Raw genomic sequence first — 15,034 nt, 5'->3', positions numbered from 1 at the left:
AAAAAAAAACACACACACACACACACACACTTTCCATCTGTAAACGATTTGCGTTGTGGTCACACGTTAACTCTTAACTTGCCTGTGATAGTGGCAAAAGTGCTACCATAACTTATCCCGACATCGTCTGCAATCTCAGTGACAGTCAAATGCGTGTCACCCTCCAGAAGTTGTCGTCATCTTCAGTGCCAGTGTGGGGTAGCGACAGTGGCCCTCATTCTCGACGTGCTCGTGACCCTCCGTTAATCGCTCGTGCCGAGCAATAGTTCGAGATCTCGGAAGTCGATCGTCCTCTAATTGTCGACTCACTCTTCCGAATATTTTGCACAGTCGTTACTCCTTCCCGAGTGAGAAATGTACTATCGGACTGCTCGACGGACGTAAGTTCCTCAGACGGTGCGGTAATGACAAATGACGAAAGTGAGCAGCCCAATTCTACTCTTGCCGTGCTCCTCACGTCCCCACCCGATACCAGAAGGAGTAGTACCATCATGTGCAGATGTTTTGATGAATGAAATGGATATTGACTTATTAGTTACTATGTATATTTTTAATATAATGGAAGGAAACATTCCACGTGGGAAAAAATATATATAAAAACAAAGATGAGGTGACTTACCGAACAAAAGCGCTGGCAGGTCGATAGACACACAAACAAACACAAACACACACACAAAATTCAAGCTTTCGCAACAAACTGTTGCCTCATCAGGAAAGAGGGAAGGAGAGGGGAAGACGAAAGGAAGTGGGTTTTAAGGGAGAGGGTAAGGAGTCATTCCAATCCCGGGAGCGGAAAGACTTACCTTAGGGGGGAAAAAAGGACAGGTATACACTCGCACACACGCACATATGGATATGTGCGTGTGTGCGAGTGTATACCTGTCCTTTTTTCCCCCCTAAGGTAAGTCTTTCCGCTCCCGGGATTGGAATGAATATGTGCGTGTGTGCGAGTGTATACCTGTCCTTTTTTCCCCCCTAAGGTAAGTCTTTCCGCTCCCGGGATTGGAATGACTCCTTACCCTCTCCCTTAAAACCCACTTCCTTTCGTCTTCCCCTCTCCTTCCCTCTTTCCTGATGAGGCAACAGTTTGTTGCGAAAGCTTGAATTTTGTGTGTGTGTTTGTGTTTGTTTGTGTGTCTATCGACCTGCCAGCGCTTTTGTTCGGTAAGTCACCTCATCTTTGTTTTTATATATATGTATATTTTTATCTGTTTAAGTCACTTTTTCCTTTTGAGCACTGCAAATGGTGAACAAAAGACCTCCCCTTGCACGCGCTCTCTCTCTCTCTCTCTCTCTCTCTCTCTCTCTCTCTCTCTCTCTGTGTGTGTGTGTGTGTGTGTGTGTGTGTGTGTGTGTGTGTGTGTGTGTGACAGAAAACAGCTTGCAAGTGTGTTGTAGGGGAGTCGCTCGTTTGAATCTTTTTAATTAAAGATTCGAATCAATTCAATAAGGTGATTATAACTTTATGCCCTTTCAGATGGTGCGTGTTTCTACTTTTGAATATTTCAGCTGGAGTAAGGCAGCCTTTCTTCTGACAGTGTTAGGACATTCTGTGTAATGCCCTGTTCTTTACAAAGACTTTAATAATAGTCACACCTTTAATTTTGTTATATAGGAACAAATCAGCAGTAAAAGTAAACAACAATGTAGGTAAGATCGATTGCTACTTACCAAAATGAGACAAATGAAGTTGCAGACAGGCACTTACATAAAACTTTCGGCCACAGCCTCAGTCGGCATAAGAGAAACGCACACTATTCGTACACACGAGCGAGCACACCTCGTGCGCACGTGACTGCCAACTCCAGTAGCTCGGGCTGAGCTTGCTTGTGTGTACGAATGGTATGCGTTTCTCTTACGCTGATGGAGGCTGTGGCCAGGAACGTTTATGAAGTGCCTTTTAATTGTGCCTGTCTGCAACTGAATGTGCCTTCTTTACGATAAGTAGCAATGTATCTTTCCTATACTGTTTATATTTCTACCTACGGTTTCCGTTTTCCGACAGTAGAAGTAAGTAATAGTTTGCTCTTCCTTCCGTGAGGTTGCAAACAAAGGTGTAATTTTTTTCCCTTTTTTTTATGAAAGAAATTTCTCTCACTCGAGTCATTTGTTCACAGTGGATTTGCTTCAAAACTTATCATCGATACGTGTACAAATCGGACGCATCTCCTCTGGCATCCTCCCACCTAATACACTAGCCAGTTGGTTATCACTGGTAATTATTTGACATTAAAATAAAACTCACTTATTCAGTTCCACTTAACACAATTCCTCGTAACAAAAGTGTGCTCAGGTGTACTCGTAATGAGCACTGTTCACCTGGAGAATGTAATTTTCAGTCTTCATTGTATTACACCCATTTAAATTGTTTTGCAGTACCCTGTGTCAATGTGTTTACTTTTAACTGCATTTTTGTATGTACAGGGTTATTACAAATGATTGAAGCGATTTCACAGCTCTACAATAACTTTATTATTTAAGATATTTTCACAATACTTTGCACACACATACAAAAACTCAAAAAGTTTTTTTAGGCATTCACAGCCGGCCGAAGTGGCCGTGCAGTTAAAGGTGCTGCAGTCTGGAACCGCAAGACCGCTACGGTCGCAGGTTTGAATCCTGCCTCGGGCATGGATGTTAGTGATGTCCTTAGGTTAGTTAGGTTTAACTATTTCTAAGTTCTAGGGGACTAATGACCTCAGCAGTTGGGTCCCATAGTGCTCAGAGCCATTTGAACCATTTTTTTAGGCATTCACAAATGTTCGATATGTGCCCCTTTAGTGATTCGGCAGACATCAAGCCGATAATCAAGTTCCTCCCACACTCGGCGCAGCATGTCCCCATCAATGAGTTCGAAAGCATCGTTGATGCGAGCTCGCAGTTCTGGCACGTTTCTTGGTAGAGGAGGTTCAAGCACTGAATCTTTCACATAACCCCACAGAAAGAAATCACATAGGGTTAAGTCGGGAGAGCGTGGAGGCCATGACATGAATTGCTGATCATGATCTCCACCACGACCAATCCATTGGTTTTCCAATCTCCTGTTTAAGAAATGCCGAACATCATGATGGAAGTGCGGTGGACCACCATCCCGTTGAAAGATGAAGTCGGTGCTGTCGGTCTCCAGTTGTGGCACGAGCTAATTTTCCAGCATGTCCAGATACACGTGTCCTGTAACGTTTTTTTCGCAGAAGAAACTTTAAACCGTGAGATTGCACAAAACACGTTAACTTTCGGTGAATTGCGAATTTGCTGCACGAATGCGTGAGGATTCTCTACCGCCCAGATTCGCACATTGTGTCTGTTCACTTCACCATTAAGAAAAAATGTTGCTTCATCAGTGAAAACAAGTTTCGCACTGAATGCATCCTCTTCCATGAGCTGTTGCAACCGCGCCGAAAATTCAAAGCATTTGACTTTGTCATCGGGTGTCAGGGCTTGTAGCAATTGTAAACGGTAAGGCTTCTGCTTTAGCCTTTTCTGTAAGATTTTCCAAACCTTCGGCTGTGGTACGTTTAGCTCACTGCTTGCTTTATTCGTCGACTTCTGCGGGCTGCGCGTGAAACTTGCCCGCACGCGTGCAACCGTTTCTTCGCTCACTGCAGGCCGATCCGTTGATTTCCCCTTACACAGGCATCCAGAAGCTTTAAACTGCGCATACCATTGCCGAATGGAGTTAGCAGTTGGTGGATCTTTGTTGAACTTCGTCCTGAAGTGTCGTTGCACTGTTATGACTGACTGATGTGAGTGCATTTCAAGCACGACATACGCTTTCTTGGCTCCTGTCGCCATTTTGTCTCACTGCGCTCTCTAGCGCTCTGGCGGCAGAAACCTGAAATGCGGCTTCAGCTGAACAAAACTTTGAGTTTTTCTACGTATCTGTAGTGTGTCGCGACCATATGTCAATGAATGGAGCTACAGTGAATTTATGAAATCGCTTCAATCATTTGTAATAGCCCTGTACTTTGGTTGCAACTATTCTGCACATTGTTGAGCTCTATGTTGTTGTTGTTGTCTTTGTTGTTGTTGTTGTTGTTGTTGTCTTCAGTCCTGAGACTGGTTTGATGCAGCTCTCCATGCTACTCTATCCTGTGCAAGCTTCTTCATCTCCCAGTACCTACTGCAACCTACATCCTTCTGAATCTGCTTAGTGTATTCATCTCTCGGTCTCCCTCTACGATTTTTACCCTCCACGCTGCCCTCCTGTGCTAAATTTGTGATCCCTTGATGCTTCAGAACATGTCCTACCAACTGGTCCCTTCTTGTAGTCAAGTTGTACCACAAACTCCTCTTCTCCCCAAATCTATTCAATACCTCCTCATTAGTTATGTGATCTACCCATCTAATCTCCAGCATTCTTCTGTACCTATATAATGTACGGAAATTTAGACCTGTTCTTTGTCACCCCCACTTCAGGAAAATAAACAAGATTTTTATTTGCTTCTCAGTTGTATTTTGAATACTGTTCATGGCATTTAGGTAGCTCTTCTGCCACCCCAATCGTCATTTTAAAATAATTCCCCCCGACCGTCTCCTGGACCTCTCCTAGTCTAATTTGTAGTGGGAGAACTTAGTTTATCACCGGTCGTGCAAGTAGAGAGTGCATCGGATGACTGTCACCTAGGAATTAACTTTTTTGTTCCGGAGAAGGAAATGTGGGAGCTAAACAGAACTGTAATAATTTGTCAGTCTCAGCGAGTAACAGTTTCGATCAAAGTCGGAAGACAGTACGTGACAGAACGATATTCACTCTTTTTCCGGTCACTACCGACCTTACGTTTCGTTGAACGGATCAGTAAATTTAAACAAATTCCAGCTCATTTATGTCTAACATTTACACGTTCTTTAATTCCAGACACTGCATTTGCTTTTGTTTGCAAATGTGTGGACATACTGAATGCAGTGTCATCTGCTACCCAAGACTGGCAAGGTCAGCTTTGCCGAGAAAGCTGTCTTTATCTACTGAGACTGTCTAGCTTCTATACAGCTAATTCCTTCAGCAACCGAGCTGTGTGTGTGTGTGGTTTTTTTTTTTTTTTTTTTTTTTTTTTTTTTTTTTTTTTTTTTTTTTTTTTTTTTTTTTGGGAGGGAAGAATCAGTACTGAGCAGTATCAGGTTGGCCCACCTTGAAATATGGAAACTACTACTCGTTGTGCTTTTCCAGCTTTTCCAACAGTGGAAACACTTTATAATGTCAGTCTACGAGAACTCTTCCTCAAAACTTCAATGTTTCAATAGCAGTGTCAGGTTGTCCTAAAGCAGTTAGTGTGTGACTTCAAAATTAATGACAGGGATTCCTGCAGGCTTTTGGCCACACTGTTTATTCAGGTCCCCTTTGTTTCAAGAGTAGTAAGTAGCAATGACATTTAAAACCACAGGCCACCAAGAAATATAGAACAAGTGTGCTGGGCTACTGGGAAGCAATTTTGTCGTATACCTCTGCTGGAAAACAATAGAGTGTAATCTCGCGCCCATTTGACAAAGTCAAGAAACTGTGGCTACTTTTTTATGTCTTTCTTTGCACATGTGTATGAAGCCCTTCTAGTTGATAGCACTTTGGTAGCTGGGATGTGACTTTTTAAGTGGATTATTGTAATGACTGCAGTTTTACCTGTGGTGTGTGTGTGTGTGTGTGTGTGTGTGTGTGTGTGTGTGAGAGAGAGAGAGAGAGAGAGAGAGAGAGATGGGGGTGTTAAGGGAACAGCAATGACAATGGCGCTCCGTATTTGCTTAATTCAACTTCTGACCTATGAATTTCTGTTGACTATGCCATGTCTAGGTTGTAATTACGTCTGGTGATCCTTTAGAATGTGAATGCCAATTGACAAAGTAAAGCGATACTGAGGAGCTGTTACCACACCTGTTATATTTCTTTGTCTTCTGTTCTAATAATACTGTTGTCATCACTTGTGGAATATTACACTTCTTATCCGACGATCTTGCAACAATATGTTACTGAACATTGGATTCTGTAGTGCTCCTATATATTCCTGCACTAGAGTTGTGATTTTTCTCTCTCTGTTTCGTGTTGTGACATTTTGTATATTTTAGTGTGCCAGTCAGTAGATTATAGCTTCCGAAACCAGAGAGGTCGGTGTTTATTAGCTGTCGAAACTGCAGTGACGACTGATCTTTCAGAGATCACGAACGGATGTAAGAGTATTTTACGACTAGTAGTATGTTTGTGCACAAACCGGTCACGAAATCAAAAATTTTAGTAGTGATCTGAGATTGGTTGTGTCTGTGCAAATCTCCATTCACAGGTACACATACCGAGTGCAGCCGTACACAGTAAATGCCCCGTAGTGTGCATTGCCGGCCGGAGCTGTTGCCATTCTCACATCGCTTTGGCGCCCATCTGCTGCTGCTGTGAATTTTCTGTACTTGTTTATTATGAGACAACTTCTGTCTTTTTTTGTCAGTTTCAGCTTTGACGCTCAGAGCTTTTGCGGGGCGAATGGAATAACCAGTATTTGGCTGAGAACCTTTGACGTTTGATTTCAGGACCGTTCTGGTAAACCCACATCCCATCTCTAGTACTGGTCTGGTTGAGTGGTTACAGCCCCAGATTCTTCTTTGACAAAGGTATCAAAATTATTTTTGTGTTTTCGTTATTTTCTGTTCTTTAACCATTCTACACCCCCGTCTCTCTCTCTCTCTCTCTCTCTCTCTCTATCTATCTATCTATCTATCTCTGTGTTTCATTTATATCTTTATTTACATTTTATGGGGTTAGAAGACCTTGCTGAATAAGTTGCAGTGTGACCCATTGCGTGATTTGGGAGCACTGGGTTGGGGCTCTACGGAGTGGTGGTGATCTCAGTGTGAATAAATGCCGGTAGCATGCTGTACCACGCAAAATGTTATAATGAGTTACATCGTTACCTGTCAGTTTCTCAGTAAACTGACCAAGAAATAGTTCTCTCTCACACTTACACACACACACACACACACACACACACACACACACACACACACACGCGCGGGAATTGAGGAGGAAGAGGATGGAGGAAGCTATGAACACTGTTTCTATGAAAGAGTATGGGACCACTACAATATACAGATATTTTCAGTTGTTGTTATTTTTAAACTAGTTCAGTAAATGCAAGCAATTAGTTCAGGAAACACAGAAAAATTGAGCACTACAGAAGATCACAGAGGAAATGCACTAAAATTAAAATTTGTTTCACATCCCCATACAAAATTAGAAGAATCATAAGGACCCTTGAAATGAACATTGTCAGGGGTTTGATGACATTTTTGTTAAAGCACTAAACATTTGTGATTCTATAATGTGTAATATTCTTAGTTACATGTGTAATACATAAGCAAATAAGTTCCAGAATTAAATTTTGTATGAGAAACGAGTGCTGCTGTTACTGAAACAAATATAGAACCCTCTAGACTGTAGACCAAAGTTTCCTATGTTAATAGTTTTTTTTAGCAGTTAGCAACAATCTGGTGAGAGTAAACGAGATCTTTGTCGGTGCGTGTCTATTATTTATCATTGTTTTCTGGGCTACATTAATGTTCATTTGCACCACCAGTTTTTGGCCAAAAGAGGAATAACCGTCTTTAAACATGATAGTCCATCACTCTGCTAGATTTCCACTGAAAGTGCTACCTGTAAAATAGTGCACACTTACAATACGGTGGTTAAGGAAATGTCATTTGAGAGTTAATCATTTGCCTGTCTAGTGCATGCTACAGTTCCTTTTGAATGATCTATACTACTACTGCTGCTGGGAAGTACACGGGTCGGTATGATGTAGTTGAAATTCAGATTGTTCTGATACGCCTTTTCTGGGCTAAGAATATTCTTTGTAAATGCACAGTTCCTTTAAACTTTTTCTGAGCTAAGAATATTCTTTGTAAATGCACAGTTCCTTTAAACTATGACAGGAGGTAACAGTGAAAGAAAGCAAAGGAAATTAATGAATATTGCCTGAGATGATGCATTAAAATTTGTACCAAGGCCAGGACTCAAACCCAGGTCTCCTACTCACTAGGGAGACGCACTAACCATTGCGCCACTGCCACCCTAGGATTCTGCACGGATTACCCTTAGTGCAGAAGGGGAGTATAAAGATCTGTTAAGATGTGGATTGGAAGTGGTATCAGGAAGGGAGACTCGATAGAGTAACGAGTGCAGCCGTGTTAGGCACAGTGCCATGGTGACGCAGGATTAGCGTGTCTGCCTAGTGAACGGGAGACCCCGGTTCAAAACCCAGTCTCGACACAAATTTTAATTCGTTGCTTCGGCCCGTACTTATTATCATAGATAAAGATGAGATTTAATATGTCTCAGGAATGTATAATTTTGTACAATTAATACAGAGGAAATAAGCTTTTCCGTGACTGTGGAAAGTGTCACTTTTAAGCCAGTGTGGATTCTGAAATTGTCGATCGTGTGGAATCCTGACTCGTATTTTTATTATATGACATTCTGAAAGCTACAGAGTGAGCCAGTTGGCTGGATGTAGTATTTCTAGACCTCTAAAAAGCTTTTAACTAAATACCACACCTGCATTTATAATGAAAAGCCATATCGTTATGGGGTATAAAGTGAAATTTGTGACTGGACCGAGAATTTCTTTGTAGGAGGGAAGCAGTAATCTATCTCAGGTGAAGAGTTGTCTACAGATGTAGGTGTAATTTTTGCTGTGCACGGGAAGTGTGTAGGACCCTTGCTGTTCACATTTTGTATTAATCACCTGGCAGACAATATTAATAGTTAAGTCAGTTATCTGTAATTGAGTACCGTCTGGAAAGATCTGCGTAAATATTTGCTCAGATTTCAAAATGGTGCAAAGTTTGGCAACTTGCATTGATTGTTCGGAAATTGAAAGTTATGACTTCGCACGCAAAAAAGTATTCTGTGACTACAATCACAGTAGTTTCAGTTGGAATTCTTCAACTTGTACAAATACTTGGGTGTAGCAATTTCTAAAGATAAGAAATGGGATAATGACATTGGTTCAGTGGTAGCTAAAGCAGGTGGTGAGATGCAGTTTATCGATAAATTACTGGCGAAATGCAGTCGGTCCACAAAAGAGACTGCTTTTAAATCCTAGAATAATGTGGGATGTCTACCACTTAAGACTAAAAGGGGATATTGAGCGCACGGAAGTAAGGGTATCGAATAGGCAGAGGTTTTGTTTGACCGATGGTAGAGCATTGCGGAGGTGCCAAAAAACTGATCTGGAAGACTCTCGAAGAAAGATGCAAACTATTCTGCGAAAGCCTACTTTTGAAAGTTTTGAGGACCAACTGCGACTAACGAATCTGGGAACATACTACAACCCTCTACATATTGCTCCTGTAGGGCTCGCAAAGGCGAGACTGCAGTGCCCGCAGTGCCATTTGAGCAGTCGTTTTTCACGTGTTCCGTACGTGAGTGGAGTGGGAAGAAACCCTAATAACAGGTACAGTGGAGAGTACCGTCTGTCGTGTGCTTCACAGTAGTTTGCAGAGTAAAAATGTAGATGTAATATTGCATCAGGAACTGTGTATGCTGTGCTGTGTGGCAGTGTGATGAGCTGGTGTTAACACAGCTACAACTTGCAAAATATTCTGCATTGCATTCCACATCTTTTACTCTGATGCTTGCGTGATGGCAGATCGTTTGTATGTATTGACAGATGCAATGGACCCCGAATAGCTTCCTGTGGGATCCCCAGTTTGCAATGGCCCATTCAAATTGGCGTCTGTTCCTCACGTGAGGACACGGGAAGAAAACTTTAGTGTTCCCAGTTCACTATGTACAAACTGAACCTTTGGCTGTATTGCTCTGACTTTGCAAAAATATAGCGTGGTCCACATAATTGAATGGTGCAGTAAAATTGAAGAAGATACCTACTGTCTTCAGCTTTTCTGTAGTCCTGCAAATGCCTCACACAAAGGAATAAATTATGTTTTCTGTTGGTGCTCCCATCCTGAATCCACACAGCTCGTCTGAAAAAAAATTCTGTACTGAGATTTGTTGCTACTCTGTTGTGCACTACTGTAGCAGTACCATTATGAAACACTGGTAACAAGTTGTTGCCTTTAGTTGTCTGCCTCTCTCTTTAATGGTGTACTAAATTTTTTAATGTATTGGAAACTGACCACAGCTGAACGAGCATAGAAATTGTCGATTATGTACTGGACTTTTCAACCTCTCTAAGTATTTCTACGTGTCAGTATTCTCTTTTAAGTGATTTAATAATTGACGAAATTTCCCTCTCGCTCGTTTTCTGCAGCAGCACGACACCTTTGTCTCGAATGTCAGCTTTTAAAAATTACGCTTACTTGTTTGCGCGAATAATATTTTGAGTTAACGTGTCAGCTGCTGGTAGGAATGATTATTGAGAACGTTGCCAAAGTTTGATGGGTCCGTAATGGTTTCTTCCACAGAAGAGTTGGTAGTCTAATACACTGCCTGACAAATAAAATGAAGCACCTGCAAGGGGAGAAGGAAACAGAATGAAACTTCACAAGTCGAGAGGGCACGTGATGTTATTTCAGTGGTGACACTATCTAATGAAATTTGCAAAGAACTCTGTATTACAAGCCCACTTGTCAGTATGACGTACACATTCTGGCATCCACGAATGCACTGATTCGGTTCAAAAGGGTGTCGTAAAGTTATTGTATCCTCTCCTGAGGCAAACTGGGCCACAACTACAGTAACTGCATCTGGATATCAGAGGTACTTCCACGGAGACGGAGTCGCCTCGTCGTGGTTCACGCAGCTCCCGCTGTCGGAGGTTCGAGTCCTCCCTCCGGTGTGTGTGTGTGTGTGTGTGTGTGTGTGTGTGTGTGTGTGTGTGTGTGTGTGTCCGAGCTGGTCCTACACGTGCCCTATCGAATACAGATCTGCTACGATGTGCTCGGTGCACGATACAGTGATCTTCCCACGTGGTGACCGGACGTGGTCGACCGGAACCTTGTCGACAAGTATACTTGTCCTCACATTCCTGTGCAGTCTGACTTCGGGCCACTGTCACATCTGAATACCCCACAGACCTGGATATTGCACAGTTTGACCGTACGGCCAAATGGAAACCCACAGTGAGGCCCCTTTCAATCTGTCAGGTGCCGATAATGCCGTCTCACGTGAGTACGTGGCAGTGATCGTTCGACATGCAAGTTGTTTGATCCGCCTTATACACTGATCGGCTAGAACATTATGACCGTCTACTTAATAGCCAGTATTTCCGCTTCGAGTACGGATAACAGTGGTGACGCATCGTGACACGGGAGCAGTAGGGTCTCAGTAGGACACTGGAGGCAGTTGGCGCCACATTTGCACACACGTGTCACCTCATTCTCATAAATTCTGGGGAGGGCGGCGACGAGCTCTGACGCCACGTTCGATTGCGTTAGAGATGCTGTCGTAGAGTTCAGATCTGGTAAGTCGGGTGGTCGGCACGTAGATTGGAACTCGCCACCGTCTTCCCGGAACCACCCCGTCGCACTCCTGACTCGTGACACGGCCCACTATCTTTATGAAAAATGCCGATGCCGCCGGGAAACGTTACCGTCACGTAGGGGCGTCTGTTGTCTGCAACCGGTGTACGGAACTCCTCGGCTGTCACGGTGCCTCGCACGGGCTCCACTGGCCCCGCAGATGCCCGTGTGAATGTTCCCCGGAGTGTAACGGAGCCACCACCGCCTCGCCTCTGTCTCGCAGTATACTAGTGTCGAGCAGCCATTCCCGTGGAAGACGACAGATTCGTGCCCGCCCTTCGGCACGCCGGAGGAGGTATCGGGATTTGTCAGACTGTGCGACACTCTGCTACTGCGTAGACGTCCGGTGCTGACGGTCACGTGCCCTTTCCGGTCTTAGTGGTCTTAACGTCAGCACACGTGCGGGTCATTCGATGCGGAGGCCCACCGTCGGGGGTGTTTGGTGCACTCTGTGTTTGGCCACCTTTGTACTCTGCCCGGCATTACAGTCCGATGTCAGTTCCACTGCAGTTTGCCGCCTGTCCCGTTTTACCGATCTGACGAGCCTACGATGTCCCGCATCTGTAATGAGGGTGGCTGCCCGACCGCAATACCTCTGGACACAGTTTCACCTCAGTTTCACCACGTGTCAAAGACACTCACTGCTGCACTCCTCAGACACCCGACAAGTCGCGTACTTTCCGAAACACTCGTGCCGAGCTTCTGGGCCGTCACGATCTACCCTCGGGTAGATCGCACGCCTTCCCCATTCTACACGAGGACAGCACGCTCGCAGATACTGTGTGCACTGTGCGTGTGCCTGACTAGCAGTTGTAGCTCACCAGGTGACGTTGCTATCACCCGGGCAGGTTTGTACCGGTAGTAGGTCGACGGTCAGTGTATACGGAATGAGATTTTCACTGTGCGACGGAGTGTGCGCCGATACGAAACTTGCCGGCAGATTGAAACTGTGTGCCGGCCCGAGACTCGAACTCGGGACCTTCGCCTTCCGCGGGCAAGTGCTGTACCGACTGAGCTACCCGGCCACGACTCACGACCCGCCCTCACGGCCTTAATTTCGCCGGTACCTCGTCTCCTACCTTCCGAACTTCACAGAAGCTCTTCTGATCGGTGTATACCTTACCGGGCCTAGCGAGTTCTCAAAACACAGACAACACTGATGCACACGGATGGTCATTCTGTGTGTCACAGAGAATTACAGCTCTTAATCATTTACGTACCCACTGATAGTGTGTGTGTATGTGCAAAGTTACATTAACATATGAAACGTCTTCGGGTCACTCACTTTTTTTCGTCGAGGCAGCGTATTTCTCCTTTATACTTTTTGCACGACTGAGACCCCTCCCGCCCTTTTTTTAGAGGTCCCTATTTTGTTGAATTTTTCAGCCCTTTGTTGTATTTTACTTTGATATTGTTCACAGCTCACATTTCCTATGTGTGATATTCTAAAGTAATCAGTCATCCGAACTTATCGATTTACAGTACTACCTATTTTCTTTCGATTAGTGGAAATGAGCTGTTGAAGAACGGGGCTGAAATGTTTGTAGAAGTTTATTACATTTGAGTAGTCTGTGTTGTGCCCTTCTAGATTGTCTGCATGCTAATGAATCTGTACCATTAACTCTTTTACCAGCTTTGGGTATCTCACTGGCTGCACCCCTTTCTCTGCATCATTATCTGACAGACGTATTCTAATTTTTCCCACATTATGCCCCTCAGCTGGAGAACATTCTATGAAGATACTGATTATGACTGCAATTTCCCTGTACTCTAGCTGACAATGACACTGTATCACATTGTAGGAGTTGAGTATGCCCATTAACATTGAAACGTCACGGAAGATTACAACTGTATGCGAGACTGTGACACAAATCTGCTGTACGGGCACGACTCGCTATCTGCACTCGGAGCCTCAATTTTGCCTGTAATGCTCCCCTGCTTTTTCGACTGGCAGAAATGAGGCTGCTCGGAGCTATGCCGTGTCATAGTTACGGACTGCTTTGCGAGCCTCAATTATCTACATACTTCAAGGATTTGAAGGGCATTGCCAGACATCAGTTCCCTAAAGCAGTACAACACAATTCTTTTAAAAAAATATGTTTAAAGAGTAGAATATTTCTGGTGCTATTACATACAACATATTGACATTGTACACGACATCGTCGGTAGCGGGGTATGCAGCGTACAAGTCTTGTAATCGTAAAGTCCTTGTTTGTACTCTTACTAGTAGCATTATTTTTTTTAATTGTATGTTTATTAGAAGTTGGTTTGTTAATAACAAGAACTGAATATAATTTTTGAATAAAAATAAAATATTTTTGTTAGTAATTACTAGTCACACGAAAATGCTAGTATTCGCAGTAAAATAAGATTTTTTATAAAAATTCAAAACATCAAACAGAGAATAAACCACGGTTTCGATTCTGCTGTTAAGCAGTATTATTGATGTATGTAATTTTTTGTCTTTTAACTGTAGGACATTAACATGTCTGTATAAAATTTTAACTTATTTTCGTATGACCAGTAATTAAAAATGAAAAGGTGTTATTTTTGTTAAAAGAATTATGATTCAGAATTTGTTAATTAATATTTCCATTTCTTAATAAATATAGAGTTTAAATAAAAGTAAAACAAGGAACATTGCTACTAATGGGAATCAGTTCGTCGGCTTTACAAAACTTCTACACTACTTTCTGATATACTGGTGACTGTGTTACAAAGCTCAAATTTCCCCCACTGCTTAAGGGTGCTGGCTGTAAGTATGAAGGAAACCGAAGAGAGCTGATCTGTTAGGTCCCTGCGTCGGTTTCAATCTGCTTGTAACTTTCAGTGTTAATGTTTTTACTAAAGTTCTAAAACCTGCTACAGTGTTGTTCCGAATCAAGGTTCTGGGTAGCCAGCTGTGCCTTTTAGCAAACCAGGAGGTGGTTAACAGCACATGCTGGCACGAGTGAGTGCCAGTTATTATTTGTGCCGTAACTGCTTAGTCAGTAAGAGCACTGTCTGTGGAAGGTGAGTTTCTGTGCTTGTCTCCCAGTCCAGCATATGTTTTTCATCTGAGGAGGAGTTTTGAAACAGTCGTTCTGGCTCCATTAATGATCACCTTTCTGAGAGAATTAATAAAGAATATATTGTTTCGGTCCCTTCAATGAATTAATATAATGTCTTTCTTACAGACTGACAGAAGAGGGAAATCTTCTTGTCCGATGTGGGAGATCTTTCAAGGTTTATAATTGAGAATTGATCTGTCCTCCACGGGCTTCAGTCTCTTGTTTGTTCACTGTTTTGATTAGTCAGTACATACGGATAAACAGTGATAACTAACATGATGAAGGTTGGAAGGTAGGAGACGAGGTACTGGCAGAAGTGGAGCTGTGAGGATGGAGCGTGAGTAGTGCTTGGGTAGCTCAGATGGTAGAGCACTTGCCTGCGAAAGGCAAAGGTCCTGAGTTCGAGTCTCAGTCCGGCACACAGTTTTAATCTGCCAGGAAGTTTCATATCAGCGCACACTCCACTGTAGAGTGAAAATCACATTCTGGTGATAACATGATGTAAATGACTAGTCACCTACATGAACCACATT

The 15,034-nt window shown here is 43.2% G+C and overlaps 1 protein-coding gene across 1 annotated transcript in view; it reads left to right on the top strand.

Moving 5' to 3' along the window:
* LOC124719821 (zinc finger CCCH domain-containing protein 10-like) overlaps positions 1-15,034 on the top strand; it is a 123,326-nt gene that overhangs the window by 94,708 nt on the left and 13,584 nt on the right. The window contains 1 exon segment of the mRNA XM_047245010.1: positions 2,118-2,174. Coding sequence (XP_047100966.1) covers positions 2,118-2,174 — 57 coding nt within the window.

The sequence above is a fragment of the Schistocerca piceifrons genome, chromosome 11 (genome assembly GCF_021461385.2).
Source record: "Schistocerca piceifrons isolate TAMUIC-IGC-003096 chromosome 11, iqSchPice1.1, whole genome shotgun sequence".
In the NCBI taxonomy this organism is placed as follows: Eukaryota; Metazoa; Arthropoda; class Insecta; order Orthoptera; family Acrididae; genus Schistocerca; species Schistocerca piceifrons.
Note: the sequence above shows the minus strand (reverse complement) of the source record. Positions and strands in the feature narration are given on the sequence as shown.